Genomic DNA, 10,615 nt, shown 5'->3' with positions numbered 1-10,615 from the left:
GTTCCGGCTGAATTCTGATCGGTCTCTCATTGATAACCTAGTGCCATATCAATTCTTTGTTTTTCTTTCGATTCTTTACAATTGTAATAAAAGCATGATTTCAAATATTGGAACTACAGCGTACACGATCAAAAGCTCATGTCTCGTTTTTGTGAGTGCCGATTGGATAAGAATTTTTGCCACCTTGTTATTCCACACGTTTCCTCACAATTTTCACTTCTAAGACATGATCAGTTCATCAAATTAATGCAAGTAATTTCATAAAATAAAACCAATAGCGTGATTTTGGCGGGGCAACTATGCATGCAAGTAAAATCCACAATGCCCCAGATCAAGCGTGAAGGAACGAAAATGTTTTACCTCCACGTCGTCTAACCAATCAAAGGATCCTTGTGTTGAAGTTGCTGTTGTTTTCCTACTTTTCATCGGTATTTAAAAGTATAGATATAGTTATTTTTAAAAGAAATTTGGTTAGAAAATATATCAAAATATTTTTTAAAAAATTATTTTTAATACCAACACATCAAAATAATTTTAAAAAATCAAATTAAAAAAAATAAAATTTTAATACAAAACACGTTGAAACTCAATGTAAATTCAATCTAGCAACTCAATTATATCGAGAATATCAGAGGCATTGAAGATGGATCAACTCAATTATATCAAGAATATCAGGGACATTGAAGATGGATCGGAGGGGAGGCAGTGAGCTCTGATGCAGGCAAGCTAATTGGAAAACATGATTGTTGATTATAACATGATGTTTTAGCAACCTCCTCTGATATGCCATGCCATGCCATTTCCATTCAGTAAGCTATCAAAATGCTACAACAGGACATTCGACCCACAAGTTTTGGAATTATTATGCATGGACACTTTTGAATTGCTATTAATTTCATTATCGGCGAAGAAAAACAAATAACCCAGCAAAGGTACACAAACTGACATTTTCAACTTCTACACTTCATAGTCACAATTGATTTTATTATCCCTGATGATCCCTCCCTACGATCGCAGGCAATGCAACCTAAGGAGCACTGTTTTCCACCAATGAATAGCACCAACAGAAGTGTAAAAGCAGTTATGCAACTCCTAATATCTAGCCAACTAACCATCAATAACAATATATTTCAACTCAAGATGATCAGATTTATCCTGAATTTGGTGGGATGCAAGCATTTTAATCCACAATCACTCAACTATGCGAGCTATGTTATTACACGTTCAACAGGTGCAGATACAGAGAACCTTCATGATCCCCAACTTGCATCCTAAACGACCACAGCATGCTAGTTCACATTTAGACAACCACGTACCCCCATTTGTAAAGGTTCTAAACAGAAATCGTTCGTAACGAGTCTTTCTATCGTCTTCAGAGAACTGAAGCAGAGAGACATCACATGAAATCGAAGAGTTTACAGGCGCATGTTCTGATATATATGAAATACAACTGACGGTAAATTATAATGTCCTCCTAATTGTCATCCGGAGCCTGATGTATGGAGGAGTAAACGGGAAAGAGCAAATAAGAAGTCATTTTTTCATGTTCCCATTTCAGTACCAAAGTGGAGGAAGGTACTCCTTATGCTCGTTATATTCCATGGGCTTCCAACCTTCAAGCTCATTTTAGTGTTGTCCACTGACAAGAGTCCACAAAGTTCCTGAAATTCAGAAAATCGATTGCTTTGATCAGATGGCATCAAATGGTTTTTACCAACTAAGCCGATGATTGCACTCACGCTACCATACCATATGTTCAGTCAAGGTTATCAATCCTAATTGGATCGATCTCATCTGCCACAGTAAAGCGTCCAACCAAACGGGCAAAAAACAGCATCTGTTGTTCCAGTGTAAACTTAATGTTCTCGGCCTGCATATAATCAGAGATCGAACCTGATGTATCATCCATATCCATTACAAATGTTGTAGCTAAATGAACTGTAACATTAGAATATACCTTCCGGAAACCATGCTGCTCTCCTTCATACTCCACAAGAGCTACTGGCAAACCTTTTTTCTTCAATGCCAGGTAGATTTTACGAGCCTGATCAGGGGGCACAACCTACACCATGCAGAGATATCTGAACTCAGTTGTCATTGATACGCTGAAAGCTTCGCTGTTTCCTAGCATTCAGATTTACAGTAATATCTTTCCTAGTAGATGCCACCCTGCTGCCCCATTGATTAAGAAGGCCAGAGGCACAGCAGCTACATGGACCCCTTTCTGTTTATTTTAGCATCACATATTTTACATTTTGCAACCAATGATACATAACGTGTATTTTTTAATGCAACACACCAGTACCTTCATATAGATATCCTCTGTTATTCTGATGATTCATCTATCTATTAGCACTGGCAAAGTTCCCAACAGAAAATAATAGTTGCCATATTAAGAAGCCGATAAAGGAAATTACAGGATGCTAGTAGAATGGGGACATCATTGTTAGGGCAGCAAATAGATTGAAGATGCAGAAGTTCAAATTTCTGCACCACGGCTCTTTCAAGATGATCATTCAACTTAACCACACGATGTGTAAGTTGCCATGGACAGCAATCTAACTTAGGGTTACAGCTGACCTTGAACCAAGATGGAAGGAAATACAATTTAATCAAATAAGAAAACTACACGTCACACTTTATTTAAACCCCAAAATTTGTCACTAAAGATTAGCTCTGCCATGTAAAATTGATACTACCAAAAAGTTTTTCAGTTGTAAGTTTTAGAAGCAACACCATTAACAAACAATCAGTCTATAATAGCAAGATAGCATGATGTATGCGGTCATTCACCCTCATTCCCAGCATTTTAGCAACATGTCTCTGGTTCCTGGCCTGAAGCTTATTGATACCCTTGATTATCATTATTATAACCCAAAGAACACAGAAAAATGTGGTATCTGTACCTTGTCTTCCAATCCTTGGAATAGAATGATGGGGCAAGAAAACCTATCAACAAAATTGATAGGAGACCTCTCAAAGTAATCCTCTTCAGTACCTGCAATCAGAAAAGGATTGCCACACCACTAGATCAAAGAAAAGGAGCATTAAAAAATACTGTATAAATGAGATATGTTTGTGCAATTTACCAACAAGATTATCAATGTAATGAGACTCAAATTTGTGAGTTTCTGCTCTCAGCATGCTCAAGTCAGCCACCTGTTCATTATGAAACTCCTTGTTAGGTCTTGCATTCTTTGCAATTCCTTTAATTAGTATACAGTATAATTGATCTATCAATTTAAATCATATGAAAACCCTAGAAATTAAAATGTAATTTATGGTCATGGGGAAGAGCAGCAATAGGAGAAAAACAGAAAAAAATGAAAAATTCAGCAGACACGCAAGGCCAGAGAACTTCAAATGTATCTTTAAATAGCCACACAATGAGATTGCAGAAATCTTCTGCAGTTATTTTCGTGGCTCAGATTTTAATATAAGCACCCTCAAAGGGAGCCATTGTACATTTAAAATCAAGATTCAGTCCATGCAACCCAGTTCAGGTAAACAAATGCACTAAATCTTCCTCAAATTCATCGCCATATGGAGCCACTTCAGCAAGGTGCTGAAATTTTCAAATTAGAAGCCCACTATCAATTTTCAATAAGACTTACCTAACATGATGGCCAGGGTTCTAAGTTGTTAATGAGGACTGAAAAATGAAACTCACGTTCAACAAGACTTGGTCATGCAGCAAAAGGCACCCTGCTTCTTGACATAAAAATTGATGGACAAACAAATTCATTTTGAGGGCATTGTTTAGAAGGTGCATTGTGAGAACAGAATAAAGCAGTGTTTTACAGAAAATGCAGTGGAATACTATAAAAACTGTAATATCTGGAGAAAAATGAATCCATGGATTATTTCCAGATCCATTTTAAAGGGCTTTACCATCTTGTGAATTCAAATAAGAACATAAAACAATCAAGTCAACAACCAAATTCTTCTCACAATATCATTGACCATATACTAAGTCAATTGGGAAACTAAATTGGAACTAAATTTAGGATGAAGCACTCACACCATATAAGGAAGCTCCAGCTTTAAATGTTTCTTTAAAAGCAAGAGCAGCCAAGGTTGTATAGCCACCAGCAGAACCTCCAGTTATACATAGTCGTTCCCTGTCTACCTTTCCATTGTCCACCTAGATGAAAAAATATGCACGTCAGCATAACTTTGAAAATATTATTATAGCATGTGTGTCCATTAGAACATGGAAAGCAATTACAGAAGTATAAGCATTACCAAAAATTTAGCACAACTGCAACAGTCATTGACATCCACAATTCCCCATTTATCCAATAAGCGTTCTCTATATTCTCTACCATAACCTTCAAAATTTATGCCCATAAAATGTTTAGTATAAAGATATCACCACATATAAACATTTTTATCCAACAAATAAGCACAACTGCAAAACAAGCCCACATTCCATACTTTTTTCCATAAGATAATTATCAAAGGAGAGAAGTGCAATGGCACCCAGGTAACTTGTGAAACAACACCAAATTTAAAAAATCTCGGGGTCAAGCACAACCTCCACTTTGAATCAGAAAACAAGGACAGTTCTTTCTAGTTATGCCAATTATGATTAAGATGGAATAGAAATGAAGGATAAGGACAAACCAGTGCTTCCACCATAGTTCACATCCACAAATGCCCAACCACGACTGGTCCAGTACTGGATGCTCAAGTTTAAGATTCCACGTGTCTCGCTTGTAGGCCCTCCTGAAAAATTTCAGATGCCATGGGTCAATAACATTTTTAAAAATATTAAAAAAAACCAATTTAATCAAAAGAAAACATAAATTAAAATATGTACCGTCAAACAAGTTTAGCAATCAGGCACTTTTTCCAACCACGATAAGTTTCTCTGAATCATTTTATTGAAAAGTACTACCATTTTATTAATATGGCTTTACACTTTATGCTTGACATTTATTATAAATGCTTGAATCTATTATAAAAAAATCTCTTTAACTCAAACTTTTAAATACTAGTCCCATCAAGATTACTTTGTATTGTTTTTCGAAAATGCAATGCAAAGAAATATGGCATTTTTATCATGACGAGATATCTTGAACTCAATTCCATAACTGTCGAATAAAAGTACTCAAAATCACATCACGGTGGTCACTTCAGAAATCTTTTCCTTCATTTTTCATCAATTGATAACATTGAACATTAACATACAACCAAGGGCACGCACCATGGCTTTTCAACAATAATGGAGGCTTTTCTTCCTGACTAGCTTGGTAAATGGGATTTGAAGGTGGATAAAAATATGCATAGGCATTTTGACCAGGAACTTCTGTTGGGAATTCAATTAACTCAGGCAAGCTGAAATATGACTTGTACTTCAAACTATCAGGTGAAGATGACCAAATAATCTTGAAATCAACAACTTTGGATCCAACATCATCTAAGTTCACCTGAAAAGACAGAGAGGATAGCTGATATTGATGAATACGATATTGTAAAACTAAAATCACCAGCTCCTGGTGAATAAGGAAAGAGGTTCAGAGTAGAACATCCTGTAGCACCTTAGCCACCGATGATGGATGAACTGCAGATGCTCCCTCAACATATAAGCAACGGTTCCATGAAGTCTGCATGGGCAAAGATGCACAGCTTAGATAGATCATCTTTAATGTCTGAGCTAAAGGCTTTTCATTCAAACTACAGATTGGAGAGAATAAGATTTGAGGACGTACAATATGATCGATGTCTGTGAAAGGAATATCAAGTAGAGATAATGAGCTTTGAACATCATCCAGAATACCAAGAAATGATCTTCCATTCTGCCTGAAACCAAACATTCCAATAGTTTGATCACAATGAAGTTTGGTTTGCAAGTGGAAGTTCACAAAAAAATTCCAAAGAAACAAGGTTTTTCAATAAGAAAAAAACCAAAGCAGATGCATAAAGCAAAGAACGCAAAGCTATTGACTTTATAAGGTTTACCGGTAAGAGCAAGCAATTAAGTTCTTTCCTTCATTGTTCTGAATAAGCTCATAGGAATTGATGCCAAAAACCCACAATGGCTTCGAGAACTCAGCATCCAGGGAATAAATTGCTTGCACCTCATTGACAGATTCAATCTGTCGTCCAAAGAGAAAGGATAATCAGTTCAGCAGATAGTTAAGTCCAAGAAATGGTTGTAATGCACAAGAAGCACAGGGTCCAAGCACTTCAACATAGAATGCAATGCTTCCATAATCCTGCTTATGATTGTTTTATTTTTAATCTCATTAAAATGAATAAGATTGAAAATTGGTCGAAGCATGCATGAATCCTTTGTCCTGCATGTATCTCATGAAAATGAGTAGGATTGAAAACGTGGTCAAAGCATGCATGAATCCTTTGTCCTGCATGTGAATTTTCTCTCTTTAAGAAGCATAATCAATTAAAATTTTGTTTTCACATAAAGAAGATTACATAGAGAAAAGGGTGTACCATAGCATCAAACTAATGCCCAATTATAGAACTTACCCATTTATATAGATTCCAAAATCCACCTTTTCTATCAGTGATGAAAAATAGTTCACCTGTAGCAATGCAAATGAAAATATCAATATATGCAGTAACTCGAAGCTACAAAAATTCTGACAGGACAAAACAGCTGAACATCATACATGCATGGCTGAAATGTTAAATATGTAATGCAATGGCATTAGCTTCCAAGGGAATCAAGCACACGGCTCAAATCCAAACTAGGTTTCACGACTAAGTCTCGGGAATATAATTTGAGCATTGATGTGCAGGTAACCAATCCAGAGGCCACTTTCAGAACATAAACTTTGTTGACCTAATCACTTTTCTCAGAACAAACATACCACATGTTTTTTCTTTTAAGTAAATGTTGCAGACAGAAGCTTCCCCCTTCAGCAAATTTATCCCGGAGGATTTGCTCCCCAGCCGAGTTACATCATATATGTGAAGTTCCATGATAAAACCGACAAGATATAGTACCTTTGGAGGACCACTTGGGCTCAGTTGGAGACTCCACAAGGTTAGGATCACAACCAGCAACACAAATGCGATTATGAACATCTCTGCACAAGAAAATTAAGAGGAATAAGCGGCATCAAGTGGTCCTGTGTATTTATTTATCTGCATTATGATAACTGAGAACTGAATTCAGCGCAGAATGTAGTATCAAGTGATTGTCTGTCCTAGAGAATGGTGACCTGAAAAGTTTGTTTTGACACAAATTTAAAATCCTAAAGTTAAGCAGGTTGTTTTTAAAGCAAAGAAAACCATATTCATGCACCAAACAGCATATAACAAAAGCAAGGTGATGATGAGTCACATGGTACTGATTTGAGAATGGCAACTTATGATAAATTGCTGATGTTCGAACAAGTTGAAGTGTTGATAGCAAAGAATTTATTGAAAAGAAAGCAGAATGGTTCTGAATATCGTATATCAGCAGCAAGTAAACCAAATTCAACAACTACTGCTAAAGGAAGTTATTGAAATGCAATCATTGACAAATTATGCTTACCCATTTTCAGAAATATAGCCGACCCAGAGCTCTGTTTTATCCCATGGCATATTAGGGTGGCCCCATTCTATCCACGCTATCCGTTCGCCTTTGGGGTCTATGCGTGGGAATGCATAGAAATCATTGCCACTTACTAATACTTTTGCCTCTGAAGTCAAAATATCCAAAAAAAGGTAATTTCCTCAACATACGGCCAGGAATCAAATAGTAAAACAACTAATATTTCGAGAACAAAAGCATTTGGATAATTCTGAAAAACCAAGTTAAAAAAACAGAAATTTTTTACTCGAAGTCCATAAATCTTATTCCAACAAGTTTATACCTTGGATACTCTTGTCACTAAGGCCTACAGCAACAATTCTTGTGGTTGAATTTGTACTACTTACGCGACGATCTATCAAAAAAATCATAAATTCATCAAAAAAATTCTTTCTAATCGAAACCCTAAATAAACAGAGTTCATGAGGATCTATCTACCTTCCATCACAGTAACAAAACGATTGAAGCGCAAATCAAAGACCCCGTCAGCATAAGAAACCACGGGACCACCATAGTCCGGTGTAAGCGGCACAGGAGAAGAATCTACTGCATGGACTATCAACAAATTGAAATAAAAAAAAAAGTGAAAAGTAGCAGTTGATGAGTAAGTAATAGCTCATTCGACCTTTGGATTTGATAGACTGCTTGTAAAGCCGTTGATCCTTGTAATTAGAGTAAATGACAGTATCTCCTGATATCGTGAATGCGCCACCACCATACTCTTGAGCCGTTGTTCTCACCGCAAATTCTTTCGGTGTAATATCGGTGGGTTCTTCTCCCGGTTTGTCGGCTTCTCTCACAAGAACCGCTCGCCTGATCAAATTGCCATAATACCATCCAAAATCAAGTCACGAGACGAGAGAACTGAAAACAGTTAAGTAGATTTTGTGTAAGGGTTACGAGTGTACCCAGATTCAGAGGGGCGGGATTCGACCCAGAAGAGGTGACCGTGGTCGTCAACGGCGATTCCGCCGAGTCGTTTGGAAGCGCCAGAGACGACGTCTGCGGTGATTGGGGACTTCCATGAGCCGTAAGGGGCAGTGATTTTGTCTTGTTTGGCTGTTGCATCAGCTACTTGTGTTGAAGAAGCCATGGTCTTGAAAGCAGGCCGCTGTAGCTGTCTTTTAGGAGAGAAGTTAGTGATGACTTTCCTTTGTGTGTAGTTTCTGTTGAAGAGGCTGAAAGAGTAAGAAGATGAAGAAGATAAGCGAGTAAGAGTGAGTGACGACAGCTGAGAAAACCATTGACTAGCGTATGTCAAGCCCATAAATAAATAAATTGGACTACTAGAAGCATACAGAGGTTAGTAATATTTATAGCAATAAGTGGTTGGTTTCCTTGATTGTGATTGGATCTCTCTTCCAACTTTTCCGTCATTCGTTCACCCTTTCGCTTCAATTCTCTGATAATAAAGTGGAGTCAGTCCCATTAGAGAAGCATTTCGAACTCGTCTCTTGCTTCCTTGCTGTGGACGCCATTTCTCTAATCAATCAAATCTCAGAAACAACAGTTGTGTGATCAGCCGAAACCACCATCTCTATTTCTCGTCACAGTAATAGCAGCGTCACCATTCAGTAAAAGGATTTCAACCAAGTTGTGCCAATCATGGAACCGTGAGAAGAAAATGATCATTTCTGCCCTTCATTAAAATTAACTACAACAGGGAGATGCCTAGCCATATGATGCATCGGTGTTCGATTTTTGTAATTCTCGATTAATTTTCTAAAAATGAGTGATAGCTTGGGGATCACTATGGAGAGGTGAATAAATGTGTGGAAGCAATATGGAGACAAAAGTCTAGACAGAACTGGTTCAAAGTAAAATATAGAAACACTAGATTTTTGCATCTTGCAGCAAGCATTAGGAAAGGTCGAAATACCATTACAAGGATTAATCATATGATGGAATCAATCACTTTTCTCCACATGATATTAAAGTTGCTGCTGTTTCCTTTTTCTCAGGACTCTTCACCAAAGCTTATGCTGAGAGGGTTATATAGGAGTTACAAGTTTCTTTCTTCAGATGAATCTAATTGGCTAGAACATGATGTTTGAAATTTGAATGAAGTAAGAAGATGGTTTTATGACGGCGAATGAAGGGGTTCATGGGGGTAAAGAGAAGTGGTAGTGACCGGTACATTATGAAAGTTGAGGCTTTTGATTCTGTCATGTAGAAATACTTAGAAAAAATAATGACATGCATGGGGTTTTGGCAAAATAAAATAAAATAAACAGTGATCTCTTATATCTTTCCATTTCCATTAATGGCTCTCCAAGTCACGAATTTGGAGTTGAGCATGGATTACATCAAGATGTTCACCCTCTCTATTTGATATAGCAGCAGAAGAACTGTTATTTGAAGGGCAATGATTATGGTGATAGAGAGGATTTTGAGATGGTTTGAGCTAGCATCGAGGTTGCAAGTAAACTTCTATTAGAGCTCCCTAGTAGGAATTAAGCTGGATGATGATTTTACAACTGTATGGCTAATACAGTCTACTGTAAAAGGGGAATATCAGGTAATTACACATTGTTTTAGGAGCCAACCCCAGAAGATTATCAACCTGGCAACCAGTGATCTCATGGATCCATGCAAGGCTAGGATTATGGAAAGAAAGGTTATTAATGGGAGAGGCTACGATTGCGTATGAATTATATTCATGATAGAATTGATGGGATTGCAATAAGATGATAATAAAGTTAATATTGTAATTCGAATGGTTGTTTTCGCAGTATATCAATAATAATGAAATACATATTAATGTAATTGCAAAATGAGAAATTAATACATGTTTTTTTTATTATTTTATTATCAACGTAAATTTTAACTAAATATTTTGGATATATATATTTTACTGAAAAATAACTTCAATCATAATTTTAATCAAATACAGATTTTAATAAAATAAATAATAATTAAAAATAATTTTTCTAGACTACTACAATAATATCGTTATAATAAGCAAACTGTATGGAAAATGGGGGCGGCTCCCACAAGTTACACGGCTTTACAGTTCTCCCAATTAATAGAATAGCCCACCACTTGAAGCAAGGCTAAAGGGCAAACAGC

The 10,615-nt window shown here is 36.7% G+C and overlaps 1 protein-coding gene across 6 annotated transcripts; it reads right to left on the bottom strand.

The window, feature by feature from the left end:
• Nucleotides 1–1,128: 1,128 nt before the first annotated feature.
• LOC105117173 (uncharacterized) lies at nucleotides 1,129–9,100 on the bottom strand. 6 transcript variants are annotated; one of them, XR_840682.1, is made up of 20 exons: nucleotides 8,455–8,838; nucleotides 8,172–8,359; nucleotides 7,985–8,101; nucleotides 7,830–7,901; nucleotides 7,508–7,655; nucleotides 6,973–7,055; nucleotides 6,493–6,548; nucleotides 5,965–6,101; nucleotides 5,715–5,805; nucleotides 5,544–5,609; nucleotides 5,210–5,432; nucleotides 4,627–4,728; nucleotides 4,246–4,331; nucleotides 4,022–4,144; nucleotides 3,090–3,159; nucleotides 2,907–2,998; nucleotides 1,958–2,062; nucleotides 1,750–1,870; nucleotides 1,493–1,661; nucleotides 1,129–1,450 (listed from the first exon to the last, which is right to left on the bottom strand). XR_840682.1 is itself a non-coding variant. In XM_011014747.1 (20 exons), exons 2-19 carry the CDS (start codon nucleotides 8,637–8,639, stop codon nucleotides 1,757–1,759), a joined length of 2,058 nt encoding a protein of 685 aa, XP_011013049.1. In that variant the 5' UTR covers nucleotides 8,640–8,724; nucleotides 8,845–9,100; the 3' UTR covers nucleotides 1,133–1,661; nucleotides 1,750–1,756. The 6 variants fall into 6 exon arrangements, 5 of the variants coding, with proteins under 5 accessions (XP_011013049.1, XP_011013050.1, XP_011013046.1 ...); XM_011014747.1 differs by adding an exon at nucleotides 8,845–9,100 and having other exon boundaries at nucleotides 1,133–1,661; nucleotides 8,455–8,724; XM_011014748.1 differs by adding an exon at nucleotides 8,885–9,100 and having other exon boundaries at nucleotides 1,133–1,661; nucleotides 8,455–8,724.
• Nucleotides 9,101–10,615: the final 1,515 nt, after the last annotated feature.

This window comes from Populus euphratica, unplaced genomic scaffold, assembly GCF_000495115.2.
Source record: "Populus euphratica unplaced genomic scaffold, PopEup_1.0 scaffold1205.1, whole genome shotgun sequence".
Taxonomy (NCBI): domain Eukaryota; kingdom Viridiplantae; phylum Streptophyta; class Magnoliopsida; order Malpighiales; family Salicaceae; genus Populus; species Populus euphratica.
Note: the sequence above shows the minus strand (reverse complement) of the source record. Positions and strands in the feature narration are given on the sequence as shown.